We start from the raw sequence: 16850 nt of genomic DNA on the forward strand, positions 1-16850 counted from the left end.
TTCTTTTCTTGCTTTTTCAGAAATACATACTGTGAGTGTGGATGTGTGTGGTTGATGTGTACTGGACTCCAGCAGGGTCTTGGTGGACTCACTGGAGGCGGGAGCCGCAGCTGCAGCTGCCGTCTCCCATCACATTTCCCCTGACAGGTGTGAACAAAGGACCCAGAGAAATGTCACTGCAGCATTTTTAAGTCACTCGGACACCGCTTGCATTCAGGAATGAAACTGCCTTTGCAAATTATGCAAATCATATTGACAGCATATCTAAAGCTTTTATTAGGCTAATTATGCCTAAGGTCAGATCTTTCCATGGCAAAGGATCAGTACCCATTCAAACCAAGTGTCTAGAAGTGTTCAGGTTGACTGAAAGGTTAGCTAATGCTTAATATCTTAGGACAGCTTATCATGTAGCACTTTATGTCCATAAAAAAAGGTGTTATTGATTTCTGTCTATGACATGAGCACCAGTCAAGATCAGTTAGGGGCCGTCTTCAGTGTTTAGCACGACAGAAGTGATGAATAGCAAAGATATGGATAGAAGTGTTTTGAAAATTGTCTCATCAAATTTAGGAAATAAAATTTTCCCTACACTCAAAGCAAAGATGTTTTAAATAAGCTACAGAGCAGAGAGACAGAGAGAAGACGTAAATCATAGAGGGAGGCTAAGAGAAACTGTAAAGGTAGGTTTGCCCTTAGTGGAGACACTGTTGTCAGAGTGGAAACAAGGCAGATGTATATTTAATAGGCTTGAGCTGCAGCACAGTATTTAGCAGCAGGCCATATTAAAAATATATAAAGCAGCAGAAACAGTTGCCTATTCTTTAAATTAGTCAGCTTTCTTTGGGTCAAAAGGTTAAATTGATGTAAGGATGTCCATATCCCTCTTTTGTTTACACCCAATAAGCCATCTTCATATAGAGGTTTGGAAGCTATTTTGCCAGAATGAGCTTCATATGTTGTTCAGCTGTTACATGTTGCATTACAATCAGTTATATAGCTATGGTGAAGAAATAGTTAAGATCAGTTTAAGCTAGGTGGGAGTTTTGGGTGTGTGAGTCAGTGAAGTGCACAGACAAAACTAAAAATCAAACCCTTACTGAAGGTGAGGCCTCAAACTGCTTAAATATGTCATGTTACCTGTCTTTATGGCTAAAATTGTGTAATTCATGATTTTCTTTCCGTAGTCATGTGATACTGACAGTGTAGTGAATAAAAACTTTGTAATGTGTAAAAATGTGTAAAGGGCATTTTTACACCCAAGACAAAATGGACAAGGGTGGTCCTCCCCTCCTGGTTGTAGGGCAAAATCCCCAAGTGTTACTTGCCACAGGCATATTCTTATTGCCATCGGCACTCTTTAGACACAATGTCTATCCGGTGTCACAAAGCTGTTAACAACTGCTATGCCAACCTGACTGCCACTTTTTGTGAACTACATAGTGTACTGTACAGTGCTTCCACCCAAGGAAATGTTGTACTAACTCAAAGTCAATCAACTAAAATAATTAACAAAACTAAATGTGCTTAGAAATGTGTAAATATTAGAGATAGTGGTTAGATAAATACTGATTGATATTGTCTTCCACTTTTGCCCAGACAATATCAGTCCATGTGTTTCAGTTGGAATGATGTCTCCCTTTTAAAGACCACAGATGTATAGTAGAGATTTTCTTTCCTTTGTCCTCCCTCGAATCTGCTGCTGTCTGTGTGCTTTCAGTTTGAAATACAAAGTCAGTCTGACAGAATTATTTTGGTTACAGAACCTTTGGGCCCATTACGAATACTATTATGTAGATCAGCCTTGGGGAATTTATTTCCACATTGTGCATTTGGATTGTGACACGCCTGGCCTCTCATTTCATTTACCCATACAAATAAGCCTGCCAGTCCAAATGCTTTAAAGTTCAGGAGAATTTTTTTGCACATTTTACTGAGAGACTTGTTTTCTTTCATAATTTATTTCCAACCAAATTTTCTATAAATGTAGAACTGATAACATTGCTGATGCCCCCCCTCCCTCTGCCAACACCCCTCTTCCACAGGCACACTCACTGACACACACCACCACACCGCTGGCAAAGCATGAAAACACACTGACTATTGCTGTCAGGGGAAAATGTTTCTAACCTCGAGTTTTCACAGTCACTTCTTATTTGAAAAATCTTTTTGGAAGAGCTTGAATTGCTGCCGTTGTGTGACATGTTGAACATCATTTAGATTTGAAAACTGGAAGACAAAGACAGACATACAAAAACCCTTTTATTGGATGACTCAGATTTCTGTGATCCCTCCTGGCTTATGTGGAGTTTTTATACACTGTTGTTCTACATGTGCAAATTCATTGTTTATTGGCAACAAACCTCAGACCAGTACATGTGCATAGAGTGAAGCAGAATTAGATTATAATTCTACTGCACACTCCTCAGCTTTCACCACTACCCTTGATGAGGCTATTGCACTTGCAAGCATGAAAAACACTATATTTATATTTGCAAGATGCTGCTGTACCATACCACTGATTTTTGGCACCAGCTAAGCCATGGAAGAGAAAATCAGTAATAGCTCTCAGTTTTGATAAGTGTTGTCCCAGTGCACCAAAAATAGCTTTTATTGGGGCACAGGGATGCTGTCAAAAATAATAATCTGTATAAAAAATCCTACAAGGAAAGAAGATGACAACTTTCAAGAGTAGGCTTCTACCACAGCTGGTTCGGCTTGCTACTTCCCCTGACTGATGAACATCAACAATATGACAGAATGAAGGCAAACATATTGTGTACATTAACAAATAAACAAAAAGTTGGCCCTTCAAAAATACAATTTGCTTATGAACGAGATCAACCCGAAAACAATGTTTTCGAAACACACAAGACACCAGCAGCTCTTTTCATTATGACATTATCTTTTAGGAGTAGTGCAGCTACAGTGCCAACACCTAGGTTACAAGGCATGTGTTTTTTAAAATCAAATTATGCACAATTCAGATACAGCTAGAGGACGGTGCCATAGCAATGGAAAGAGCTTTAAAATAATGATAAAAATATTATTATTTTTTCCAAAAATGTTCATTTCTCCAGGTGTACTTAAATGTGATCCTTTATCATTATTTTCACAATATTCAAACCTCTTTTGTACTGTAGATGTAAAAAGACTGCTCCTAAATTTTTAGGGATAATTCAGGCAGGTCTTAATTGATCTGTAGTTAACACAACAGCATATGGGCACAGGCCTTTGTTTTCATAAATACACTGGAAAATAGAAAATACTTTGGTTGAATACCCACATCTTCAGTTTGATGCAGTGAGTGAGTGTAACTCAAAAGCCCACATGGAAACCCATGACATTACCATTCATTGTTTGGCTAATTAGAGGGTAGTTGGTGTGTCTGGATAAACTAAAGTAATTAGTCATAGATTTATGGTTGAGCATCTGCTGAGACAGCAGTTGCTAACTTCTACAGAAAAGGATTACTGCCTTTGTAAGAAGGCAACAGAATAGGAGACTTCTTTTTAATGTGATTGAATACAATGCATCTCCAAAGCAGGACAGTATGACACAACAAGGAAATCTGGATGCTTTCCAGCATGAGAAGTGTTATAACACAGTAGAACATTATGTAACTTTTCCATCTGCCCTTGACAAAGACAATGAACTGCCCCAGGGGTATCACACCAGTTACTTCAGCACTCTGATCTTTGTGATTAGATGTACATGTCTAGGATATTCTTGCCCACAGAACAGTTCATGTAAAACTGGACCTGCTGAAGTTTCCCCAATTCAAATTACAGCTATGTGTCATGGCTAATACATTATTTTTGTTCTATTGCAATAATGTTTTATTATCAGGGATGAAACCAGTTATCATTCACTTATGAGATTGTTCAGCTTCAACAAGGGAGGTAAATGAAATAAATCAGCAGGGGAAGGACACATTAATGATGGGGCTGTGGAGGACTGCTCCCACACAAATAGAAAAGAACAGCTCTCACTGCTCATTTGTAGTTGTTGCTGTTAGTGAACTGTTGATCATTTCACTGCCATTCTTGAACTAGGATATTGTGTATGCCCTGTAAACAAAGTGCTTGTTGAACAAGGAGCCACTCACTCAGTAAAGAGCAGAATTTGGCTAAAAGGCTTAATCATGTCCAGAGTAAGTCGTTAATTAGAAAAAGGTACATAATGTTTCATGTGGCAGTAAAAGAAAGGTCAGGGGGTTACCAACCTAAGTAAGTCTCTTCCTCTTGGAAAAGTAAAAGTGCAAAATCAATGTCTTGCCAATTGGGCCATTAGTTTTACAAAAACTGTTTACTACCACACAGATAGACAAGCAAACACACTCATACAGATGGATGGAAATACATTACCTTTCTGGAGGAGGTAATATATGTACATGGGGCAGATAAGGTAAACCCTGTAACTTCACAGCAGTTTGCAGTAATGTTAGGCAGCTAAAAATGTCCTAAAAGAGTTGTAAAATCTTCAAGTGGAGCTACAGATCATAAAAATCCAACAGCAGGCATTTCCCTTTTCAAAACCTGACTGAAAATATATGACATGATGAAATTTTGATGAAAAAATTATCAAGTGCTCAGATTTTTTTCTGTGGTAGTCCAGACCATGAGGTAAAAAAGAAAAAGAAAATGATTAGGCTTTGAGGTGTTTTCTATGCAGAGGGTTGATGTGGTTTTAACATTTCATTATTACAACATGTAATCAGACAAACATGCAGGAATGCTGAATATACTATGTAAGTATCCACATAGGCGTCTCATACTGTACCCCTGAAGAGAAAAAATAAATAAATTCCACATTTATTTGGGGTGACCTAGATATAACTAGAATTCCTGCATCGACAATTGAGAGTTAACATTTAGGATCATTTGTGCAAATGATCCTGTAAATGGGGATAAGGGAGCTCTATCCTTATTGGAAGTTAAATTAAAGAACCTGGGGAAATGAAGCAGAGCCCACACTGTATCCTCCTAAAGCCGACACTGACAAGTAACGCTGCTGTAAGGAGCAAAGTGCGGATGAGAATTAATTGTTTCATTTGACTGCTGCCTGTGTGTGTGCGCGGATGAGAATAACACTGTATGATGTATTGTACAATATTTTGATATTACCTTTCTGCTTTTCTATTTTTCATTATCTATTCTTAGCCACCTCAGGAGAGTCTTGTCTTTGACTATCTCCAGTGAAAGAAAAGGAAAGGTCAAAGTGGTAAACTGATTTTTAAGGTTGAAGCTGTGATATTGTTAATGCTCTGAATGGCACATGTTCTTCTATGTTTGGATTTGAAGTTGTGATCAGTAAAATCATAAACATATTACATGCAGTAATCACTAGCCTCACTACTGTAGGATTGTTGCTGCTCAAAATATACATAATGTACCTTAATGTTCCCAATTCAGTCAGTGCAACAATATCTCATAGAAAGCATTGCTGTAACTAACACAATAAGAAACAGTTATGTGACACACTTCAGTATGAGAACAATAGAGTAATCAGAGATTTAACTATATTGTTCTTCTTCACCAACCAGAGAGTGAATTATGTGGAGGCTGGAGTGCAGAGCAAAGATTTAACTCAGCTCCACAGGAACTTGTCAAGTTTGACTCAGAATTAGCAAGAGTAATTTCAGAAGTGCAAGAAAGAAATGACTTTATACAAGACTTTATAGAACAGCATGATCACTTTGAAGAACTTTTGTTGTAAGCCAAATTACATAAAAATGGTAGCAATTGATATTTAAAATCAGGATGAGAAACACTAAAGTCCATCACAAGGTGATGGGAATTTTGTCTCTGATGTGGCTCACATCAAATAAAATGAAAATCGAATGAAAGAAAAAGATAAGTATGATAATTATGGCTGTACACCAAAGAGGCAACCTCAAGGGGACAACAACAGTTACTTCTCTTAAATATGTTTCATTTATTTTTGTCTGATTTACGAGGGGCAGCATGAAAACTGATCCATTTTCCATTTTGATTGGAGATATGCATTCTGCTCTGCAAGTTTCATTGCCCAGATTAGGGCTGCAACTAATAAGTATTTTCATTATTGATTTATCTGTCAATTATTTTGATGAATTGAGTCTCTAACATGATATTAAGTTGTGAACATTTCTCAAAGCTCAACGGGAAAATTGCTTGTTTTGTCTTACCAACTCTCCAAAACCCAAATATATTCAGTTTATGGTATATTACAGAAAAAAACAGCAAATGCTCACATTTGAGAAACAGCAATTGTTTCATATCTTGCAACAATCAATTATCAAAATTGTTGTTCTGTTGACTGACTGATTAATTAATCGAATTATCATTGCAGCACTAGCACAAATACTCTCAATTGATTGAATAGCCTATACAATATGAAAATGATTCCCCTATGATGGCTGAACATCATCATTTCTAAACAGTGAATGTCTTTAACACTGTTAATGGATATTTTCGTGCAGAGTGCTGAACCTGGTCCATAGATGTAAACTGGCACAGACACAGTATTTTGGTAGTAACTGAAGGGCCGTAGGTGAAGCAGTGCAGCAGTCCAAATTTCTTTCAGTAAGGGTTGTTAGTTCCTTTTGATTTGTGTTTGGCCGCCTGTCACCCAAACCCATTCCCTGAAATCACATCACTATAATGGTCTAATCAGCACTTAACGAGCCATGTTACATAAAATCAATGCACCCTTCCATTTGAAAATGCAGAATATTTGGAGAAGCTGATGAAGGCCAGTGGAAGGGGCCGGAGATGCTGTCGATACTGTGCTGCAGTCAGTGGACAGGCAGGCCTGCTGAAACCAGAGGATGCACTTGCCCTCTAAGTTCAGTGATCCTCTTGAGATCCAAGCTTTTACAGCAAAATCCTTTGTTTTGCTGACTAATCGTGTATTGATTTTAACAAGTTGTTAAGCCCAAATAAGGTTGTCAGGCTACTGCCAAACAACTCCTCTACCTGTAGAGGCTCCAAGAACAGAGAGCTATGTGTCTCCCATTAGGAGTACCATTTGACTGCTCTTCTTGATTTATTATATGGGGAGTGTAAACAGGATAACATTTTACTTTGGGTTGTTTTTCTAAGCAGTGCAAGACTTTTATACAGACAGCAAAGCATACTGTTTTACACCTTGTTTCATGCATGCATTGCCTTGTGGTTTGTGTGGGAGGATGTGTGTCTGTGGAAATATAAATACATGCAACATGCCACACCATTAAGCATCACTCCCACATGGAAGTTGTCACGGAATGTGTCAAGCCTGCAAAAGAGGGGAAATTACAAATCAACTTATAGTTAAACACTGGTGGTACCTCAACCTTGCTGTTCCTACTGATGCATAGAAGACAGTTCCTACATGCAACGTGAATTCACTGTTGCGCTGGACTATTAGCTGCCAATGAAAGCCAGCAGGTCCTTTGCATTATTCTTGATAGAACTGCAGCGAGAACATAACAATGCCAGCTTGTTTCCACCTTGGAGCTGCAAATGAATAATATATTGGAGGCAACTCGGGGGTAAATGAATAAATCTACATTAGGTGGGGTTTTGAAAGCAGTGGAAAGTGTCATAGAGCTACAGCACTACCTTGTGGTAGAGTAGGATATTGCACATAAAGATACAGGGGGAGAGGGAAAGCAGATTTCAGCAGTATATTACTTCAATTATACATAATTACTTGTTATACATGTCCTAAAATGGATATTTTTTGTTTACTTATGTATTTTTGACAAATCCTGGTTGTTTCCTAGCAGCAACTTAAAGATAGCCTTCTCCTGATTTGTGGTTTTAATAGTTCTGATAGATGCTTCAACTGTTAGATGTTTCAACTTTTCTCTAAAGACACAGGAACATATGATACAGACATACATGACCTGAACATATGTCCCATTATATTTTGCAGACTCTGTCAATGATTTGAAAAATAAAATCGTTCTGCTCCCCATTAAGATGAGACCATGTGCATAATTGCTCCATTCATGCTGGAGATAATTAATATCAATGACCCTGCTGACTTTTCAAATGCATCATGTTGGGTTTAATGATGATGTGTCATAAGCAGCCGGAGGTGGAGACACCCTGCTCTGTATTTGCTGGCAGACCCAGACCAGGGGCTCCAGAGCTGACAGGCGAGACCAGGTGAATAATTGTCTATGGCATCTTATTACATTGCTGGCATGATCTGATTTACACCAGCAGCAAATGGTGGGAATAGACCCGGTGTCGTTGTGGGTATTGGATTAACGAGGCTTACGCACAAATGGACCTCACACTGACGGCAGATACATCATGCAAGATTAAAGAGGATTTCCATGTGGTTGTGATAGCTGTACTTGCTTCATTACACTATTGAATCACTCCACATGTGCTATGCTTTACTATTGAAAATATATTTTATACTTCTTACCTGCATGTAGAAATCACCTTGGTTGATGACCTTTGGTATGAAATATTGTGGCCTGTACTTCTGAAGAGAGGTTTGAACATGAATCAGGACATTTTTCACAACTTTACAGAAACACTGCTTGCCTTACATCAAATCTGCTTTATCTGCATACTGCTCTTCCCTTGATAATTCTCACATTACTTTATTTTTTATTAAATATGTATCTATAGTTTATACCATAACATAACATTTCAAAAAATATTTATAACATAATTGCAATAAAAATAGTGAAAATAGAATCCTAAACGTCTTACTTATTGTCTAAAATTATATGCAGGCTCTCATAAAAAAAAACTACAACTCCCTAGACCAATAAAAAAGACTGCTGTAAGATACCGACATCTGATTGGTTTATCGTGATCCACGTGATCGCATTCGACAAACGGTGGAAGACCCAAACAGGAAGTGTTACAGTCAAGACAAGTGACAACGTGAAAGTCAAGTCAAAGCAAAGCGTGAAACACCGTAAAGAAAGCATTAAATGTGTTGTTTTCTGTTCCTTCGGGTCGTCGCAACATGTTTGGCTTTTAGTAGTTTCTATGTCTCTAGGTGCAGCGTTTGTTACGATGTTTCAGGCTGCAGCTAAAACGCTTTCAACTACTGCAGCAGTTTCTCGGGGAATATTGTTAAGCATCCGACATTATTGTAAGAAGACACCAACGACACTAAGAGTATCAGAAGCAGTTGCAGGTGCTGAATTGGGAGCAAATGTCAAAGTACAGGTAACGCCTCTTTTTAAAATCACAACAGCGATCCTTCAGGAATATGCTGCTTATTTTAGCTACACTCAGACTGCTGTGTTTCGTTTTGTGGGAATCTGATGAATACATCAGCTACCTTTTAGTGAACCTTAATAATGCCTATCATATTTTGTTACATTTGGCTGGAGGTGTTGCAATATATATCCCTGGGAAATGTCATGTTCTCTATCCCATATCAATTCCAATGTAATTTGAGCTTTTAGCTGTGCAGGTAATGTAGGAAATGTTCCGAATACTGCTATTGGTTGTTAAAGTCCTCCATTAGCCATTAATGGATCCATCACAAGTTAGACTGTACTGTCTAATTTCATCTCACCTGAACTGATCCTGATGGGTTATTTAAGCTGGGACTGGTTGAGTGATAAATCTGTACATTTTAGGCATGTTTGTGATTCCTCAAACTATCTCAACTTATTGACAGCCACACAAAAACAAATTCTGCTAGACCTGGCAGTGACACTCTTCTTGATCATTTTAACAAATCTCGCCCACATTAGCCATCATTGCCCCATCACACCGATCTGCCCAACACCAAGGGTCCAACATTTTATGTCCTGCATGATTTAGCTGGAGTGATATGGCAATAAATAGCTCTGATTCCTGCTTTTACAGATGCTGTTTCTTCTTCAATACATTTCTTATTGATTGACCACAAACACGCTCTCTTTAAAAAAACAAACAAATCTGAATTAAAAATAGGGACAACCCTTGGTTTTTCTAAAGAAATCATCATCCATGCTTGAAATAGGCAATGATCCTTCGCCAGAAAGACATTCTGCTGATGAGTGGCTGCTCTTTTGTTACCTCAGAAATAAATGCTGTTATCAGAAAATACAAAGCTTAATACTATCTGACTTTAACCATGGATAGTCTTATCAACCACTCTAAATTCCGCAAAACACTTAAATCCCTAAAGAATAAGAAGGTCAGTGTCAATTATACCTTTTATTTCAGAGAAAAAGAACATGCCATATATTTTCATTGCAACCTTTAAAAAGGCTGGTCATTTCTTCACGATCAAGTTAACATTATAATCTTAATGTTATTCTTGCCTGGATTCTTCTTAGCATCTGCTACTGAACCAGGGATAAACATAACTGTACATGTATACCTTGCACTTCTATGCTTTAAATTGTAATTTGTTTAATAAAATTACAAAGATCTGTTATCAAACTGATTTTGCATAATGAGCTGGTTGGGATTTTACCTGAATACCAACCAGCTCATGCACCCTGAACTCTGACAATGATCCATGTATGTTTTCTTTCCAGATCATTTCAAGTATAACTGTATATTGATACATTTAGCTGACATTATACTCAGAGAGAGAGGAGTGAAATTCTTAAATAAAACAAGATATTTCTGTATTACCAGAAGGAACAGCTAATTGTAGTTTAATTTGTTTCTCTGCTGTAGGGATGGGTTCGCTCTGTTAGACCTCAGAGAGCAAATCTCTTTCTCCATGTGAATGATGGGAGCTCTTTGCAGTCATTGCAGATCGTCGCCAGTTCGGAGCTGAATGATCCGTAAGCACTTTAAGTTTTATTCCCTGTAGATAATCTTTCACCATTCAGTTTTAGGGATGAGGAGTGAGCATACTTAAAATACTCTGACTCTCTTCCACTCTTTTCTTTTTTCCCAAAATGGAGGTTGCTCACATTTGGGAGTGCTGTTGAAGTCACAGGTATTCTTAAGAAAAGTCCATCCCAGAAACAGCCAGTTGAACTGGAAGCAGACCACATCCATGTAGTTGGAGAATGTAACACTGTGGTAAGGAATATAGTCTCCTCAAACATCCTACACACATTTTACCGACTCACAGGGCTAGCTTCAAATTATACCTCATCTCCCTCAGTGTGGTCATTGCATAGAAAATGTAATATAAAGGATGTTGCTTTGTGTTCTTGTTTCAGGATTTTCCCTTTAAAATCAAAAACAGACACGGCCTGGAGTATATTCGCCAGTTTCCTCATCTCAGGTGTAGAACAAATGCCTTTAGCTCCCTGTTGAGGATACGAAGTGAGGCCACTACAGCAATTCATTCATATTTCAAGGTAAGAACATCAGTGGAGCACTTTTTAATAGAATGCATAGCAGGACTGTGTTTATTATAGTCTTTATTTTATTTATTTTTTAGGAAAATGACTTTGTGCAGATCCACACTCCAGTCATCACCTCAAATGACTGTGAAGGCGCAGGGGAGCTCTTTCAGATTGAGGTGAGTATCAACAGATGCATTAACAAATGTTCTATGCTATGAATATAACAGTATTTTAGCTTTCTGTGAATCTCATATGTAGCTGGTTCATATGTGTCACATTTGATTGTGAATCAAAGTTCTGAACAGAAGGATTAATGATGTTGTTTGAAAGCTAAACACTTCTGCTGTTACCACAGCCATCAAGACCAGAGAATGAAGAAGATGAGAACTTTTTCTCTGTCCCAGCCTTCCTGACTGTGTCTGGTCAGCTTCATTTGGAGGTGATGTCAGGGTGAGATCTTCTAGTGATCATCCACACATTTTTAAAATTCATTCATCCTACTTGTATGTTCTGCCTCAGAGAGTAAGAGACAGACATGTGCACGCACACTGAAGTACATTTCCAATTATGCCTTGTAACTCATACTCTTCCAGGGCTTTTTCTCGAGTGTACACATTTGGGCCAACTTTTCGTGCAGAGAACTCCCAAAGCAGACGCCACCTGGCTGAGTTTTACATGGTGGAGGCTGAGGTCTCCTTCACACAGTCCTTAGAGGATCTTACCAAGGTACACTTTGCAAAGTCATTGCCCCAAAATACATTATTGCTCTCAATCAAAGTAGCACATTGGATAAAATGGTATCCTGTTAGCTGCTTTTCAATTGACATACCTCTGTGCAAACAGTAGATTGATATTTAACCTTTCTGAAAGCCATTGGTTTCTATTAATTTTTTCATGTTATAACAACAAAGTTCCAGGGTTTTAGATTTATTGACACGTGCTGTACCATATGACCAGAAAGTTTTATAGTTTTGTCATCTTTATTCTCTCACAAAGTTGCTTTAGATAGCTGTAGGGTGGATCACTGTCTAGAGGAGAGACTAATAGCATTAAAGTTGTTTTATAACCTTTGATAAAGAGCAATCATCACAGACTAGCTAATTGTTTTAACATTGGCGTCCTGGGTGGTATGAACTGATGTCACATCACGTCAGTTTCTGTGTACTGCAGTTCAAATTTTACACTTACCTGATGTGACTTTTAAAGTTGCCCTTGTGCACAGTTGCCCGGGAAAGCTTTAATTATTAAACTGGGCCCACTCCTTAGGTCATGGAGGACATGTTCAGATCTGCCACCGAGCATGTCTTGGCTTACTGTGCAGAGGATGTGGATTTGTTTCACAAGCATGTGACTCCTGGACACAAGGTAAGCCCTCAAGGACACTTATTTAACTTTGGTACATAACCTGGCTCCTTATTCCTGTCAGCCACAACTGCATCTGACTTCATCTTTACTTACATGTTTTTCCCACTGCATCCATGCACCCTAAGGACACTGTAGATTCTATGCTGAGGAAGAGATTCCCTGTGTAAGTCTCTATTTTCTAAAATATGGCATATTAAATTAAAGGTCCAGTGTGTAACATTTAGGAGGATATGTTGGCAGAAATCGAAAATAATATTCTTAGGTACTTATTGTTTTCGAGTATAATCATGAAAATCATGAAAATAAGAATCGTTGTGTTTTGGTTACCTTAGAATGAGCCATTTTTATCCACAGAGGGAGTAGGTCCTCCATATTGAACCGCCATGTTTCTGCACTAGCCCGGGATGGACAAACCAAACACTGGCTCTAGACATGGCAATTTGCATTTTTTGCAAGTTTCGCTGTCACCATAGTTTCTCCTACATGCTTGGAAGATGCGTGATTTTTTAAGTTGGTTGCAATCTGCAACCCTCACGGCTAGATGCCACTAAATCCAACACACTGGTCCTTTAAATCTGATAAAGAATAAAGTCAAATGTTGACGACCTTGAATGAATGATACTAGCCCAATTTACTTTTAGGATTACCTACAGTGAGGCTATAGACATCCTAAACCGCAGCTCTGAGAAATTTGTCTTCCCAACACACGTAAGTGGCAATATTTTTATTTTCTCAGACTTAATATCTACCTTTATTGTATATTTGACACTAACACTATCATTCCACGGAGCTCCACATTGACTTTTGCTCTTCTTTTCTACAGTGGGGTTGTGACCTTCAGACAGAACATGAGAAGTATCTGGTGAAACATTGCGGCAACATTCCAGTCTTTGTCACTGATTATCCTTATGATCTGAAGCCTTTTTATGCAAGAGACAACGAGGACCATCCGCAACATACAGTAAGACGCAGTTACACTGTTAAAAGCGCTGAGTGAATCAATGATTTAACCACTCAGTTCCTTCCTTGTAATGTCAGTTGAGTTATTGCAGCGATTTGCATATCCGAGCTGACTCCGACTGTCGTTTGTATGCAGGCAGCTGCAGTGGACCTTCTTGTGCCAGGAGTTGGAGAGCTCTGTGGGGGCTCGCTGAGAGAGGAGAGGCTGGATCTGCTAAGGGCTCGGTTGAAAGAGTAAGAACACATACTCCAGGGGTACTGGAAGGCCCATGCTAATATATTTAGACTATGGCTGTAGTATCTGCTTTGTTGCTTTAAATTTGTTTGTATCTTAATTCAAATGAGATTAAGCGTAATCCCAGTAGTGTAAAACTGGGCTAGCTGGTGTTTCAGTGGATGGTTAAAATAAAAAAATTAAGTTTTCTATATAGCCTCCACAATAACCCAGACATCTGTTATGTGTCTTTACCACCTCATAGGGCAACAATGTGCAAAAAGTTAGGCATTTCAGCTGCAAAAACACAGGGTAACTTCTGTCTGACTCACCACACATATTTAGTGGTAGGAGAACTATGTGATACATTTGGCATTTATATAAAAGTATAACTAAAACAATGCTGACTGTCTGCTATTTAAAAAAAAAAGGCAACATCAACCCAATGGGCTGGTGAATATATCTATTGCTGCACCTGTCTGACTTTGTAACCCTCAATTAAGAACAGAAGAGAAAGAGTGCATAGAAAGTTAGTTTTGTTGTTTGCTCATTAATTAATAAAATGATGATTGAGAGGATTTATTTTATGTATTGAGTTTATGTTTTGACCAAAGGCTCTTACATATATTATCATACTTTTCCAGGCTTGGATTAGAAGATACCTACAGCTGGTAAAAAAAAAAACATATTTACATTAACATTTTAAAATAGACCTCCTCACACACACCAACAGAGTTGTAACGTTATTTTTATTTATTTTCAGGTATCTGGATTTGAGGCGTTTTGGCTCCGTCCCTCATGGTGGCTTTGGACTGGGATTTGAGCGATATCTGCAATGCATTCTTGGTGTTGACAACATAAAAGATGTGATACCTTTCCCTAGATTTTCCCATTCTTGTCTTTTATAAAACACAGATTGAGCCTAGTGGATATATTTGAAGTCAGTGAATGTGTTTTTGCTGTCTGCAAACATCAAATAAATATTATACTCAACATTATTTAGTTTTTTATTGGTATATTAGTGTTTGAATAATAGTTCTTTTTTAGTGTATCTTATATAAAAACAATGATCAGTGAAATTGGAGAGGATATATTCTTTGTCAAAGTGGAATTTAAATTGATCTCTCTTTCTTACAACCATATATGATTATATCATCCACTGTATATTTTTAATCGCGTGTTTACTTCAATCAAATTATGTCTGTTTTACCTCTTCAACTTCCATATTTAATATGTTGGTTTTCAGAACAACTGTCAAGTATTTCAACATTCCACAAGATGGTGCTTTTTCCCATTCTATCCAATGCGAGAGAAAATGCGAATCTTTTACAGCAGCTGTTGACTCCATTCATTGCCTTTGAGGATATTATATTTTTCAAAGCACACAAAGAAATCTCTATCCGTTGGTCATGATTGAAACGTAACTTTATTTTCTGAGGCGTATTACACACGTTTGATTTGATAATATTAAATACGATGCATTTCCGCGTTTGAAATAAAAAAAGTACTTGTGTGATCTCTTTTGTGTAAACGTTGACAAATAGTATGTTACAAATCGATCGCATCCTCCATTATTTAAAGTCCTTTTGGGAGATGCAAGCTACTTTGTGGGAAGCAGTTCTCCCATCCTGTCCATCCCAGCGCAGCCCATCCCTCTCTGCGCGGTGGGCGTGGTATGAGTTGGGAAAACAAACTGCAGACACCCTACGGTACTTCCTCACCCTGCATCAGTTGAGTTTCCCCGCGGCTCCTCGTCACTTCGCCGTGCGTAACGTTAATCCCCGAAGAGTCGAGTTGCGCCTGATTTTACCCAACTGTAGTTTTGCGCGCTGGCTATTGCGCACAGTACCACCAGGAGCGACTGGCAACATCTCCGACCAGCACTACTTTGATTTTAATCAAATGGGGGGAGCAGACTGCACCAGTGAGAGCCAAACGCCGACAGCACTTTGAACAGGCAAGCCTTCAGGAGCCGTCATGTACTAGTGACAGACGGCAGTTGTAGAGCAAGAAGAAACAGCAGACAGTGACAAACATGAGCGGCGGAGAAATCCTCTTCCAAGGCTGGCTAAGAAAGTCACCACCGGAGAAAAAACTGAGGAGATATGTAAGTGAATTACACTTTGGATTAGTTTCTCTATGTTTATAAGCTTGACTGGTGCAAGTAATCCAATACATCTGGTTACTTTCTCTGTCAAACTGCTGCACTCTGTGTTTTGTTCATCTTGGTCTCAGATAAGTGGGTTCAAACTCAGATATTTGAAGTCAGAATTGTAGCAGGTGCATCCCACTCCCATCTCCTCTCTCTGCCCTACAGGAGGCACCACATGTTATTCTTGATTCTTGAATACTGTCTTAGTCTATTAGAATCTAGAAATGTAATTTGTATATAAAAATACAGTTGGCAAGTTTTACATGGACGGCCACCCAGCACTGTGGGGTCCTATGACAACATGGAGGTAAGCCTTTGTAATACCCGACAGCTGTCTGTTATTTAGACTAAATAGCTCTCAGACACAAACACAAACTGCCATTTAGCTTTATCCGATCATGATGAGGTAATGGCTAATCGAGCATTGATGTGACCAGTTTTCATCTTGGCCAAGTCAACTAATGTCACAACAATAGTGATAACTCCACAGCATTAGAGTACCTTGATAAGGCTTTATAAGCCAAAGCTGCTAGTCTCTTGCTGGGTGCTGGGCAGGAGAATGGCTGCAAATCAGATAATGGGATTTATGGAGGCAGATAGAACCATGAGACAATCTCCTATAAATACAGCTGTCCACTGTTTATGTATGGTGTTGCATTACCAGGCCTCTCCATGTTCCTACTAGCTGACTTTGCCATGATGTCATCTCTCTGTTTCATCTGGAAATCCATCCTTGAATGTCTTCAAATGCACCCCCCCTCTCCTGTCCTGTCATTTCCTCATTGTCTTCCACTTAAAGCTGGCTAATGTTTACACAGAGACCACCATGGTCAGTATGGAACAGCAGCTGCAATGGTACAGAGGAAAAAACTTGCTTGGTTCATAGCAGTACTGTATAAACAACAAGAAAAAAA

At 38.6% G+C, this 16850-nt stretch overlaps 2 protein-coding genes across 2 annotated transcripts in view; both read left to right on the plus strand.

Annotated features, from left to right (window-relative positions):
• Positions 1 to 8835: 8835 nt before the first annotated feature.
• nars2 (asparaginyl-tRNA synthetase 2, mitochondrial) lies at positions 8836 to 14782 on the plus strand. The gene is made up of 14 exons (XM_035680424.1): positions 8836 to 9164; positions 10620 to 10729; positions 10853 to 10973; positions 11117 to 11257; positions 11341 to 11421; positions 11601 to 11695; positions 11839 to 11971; positions 12512 to 12610; positions 12736 to 12773; positions 13252 to 13318; positions 13434 to 13571; positions 13707 to 13804; positions 14429 to 14455; positions 14548 to 14782. Exons 1-14 carry the CDS (start codon positions 8982 to 8984, stop codon positions 14690 to 14692), a joined length of 1476 nt encoding a protein of 491 aa, XP_035536317.1. The 5' UTR covers positions 8836 to 8981; the 3' UTR covers positions 14693 to 14782.
• Positions 14783 to 15502: 720 nt separating this feature from the next.
• Positions 15503 to 16850, plus strand: part of gab2 (GRB2-associated binding protein 2) — a 33983-nt gene continuing 32635 nt past the window's right edge. Inside the window, exon 1 of the mRNA XM_035680423.1 lies at positions 15503 to 15891. Within this exon, the coding sequence (XP_035536316.1) occupies positions 15820 to 15891 (72 nt within the window). The 5' untranslated portion in view covers positions 15503 to 15819. The remainder of the gene's footprint in view (positions 15892 to 16850) is intronic.

Source organism: Morone saxatilis, unplaced genomic scaffold (assembly GCF_004916995.1).
Source record: "Morone saxatilis isolate NCDOM2014 unplaced genomic scaffold, NCSU_SB_2.0 Contig8, whole genome shotgun sequence".
NCBI classification, from domain to species: Eukaryota; Metazoa; Chordata; class Actinopteri; family Moronidae; genus Morone; species Morone saxatilis.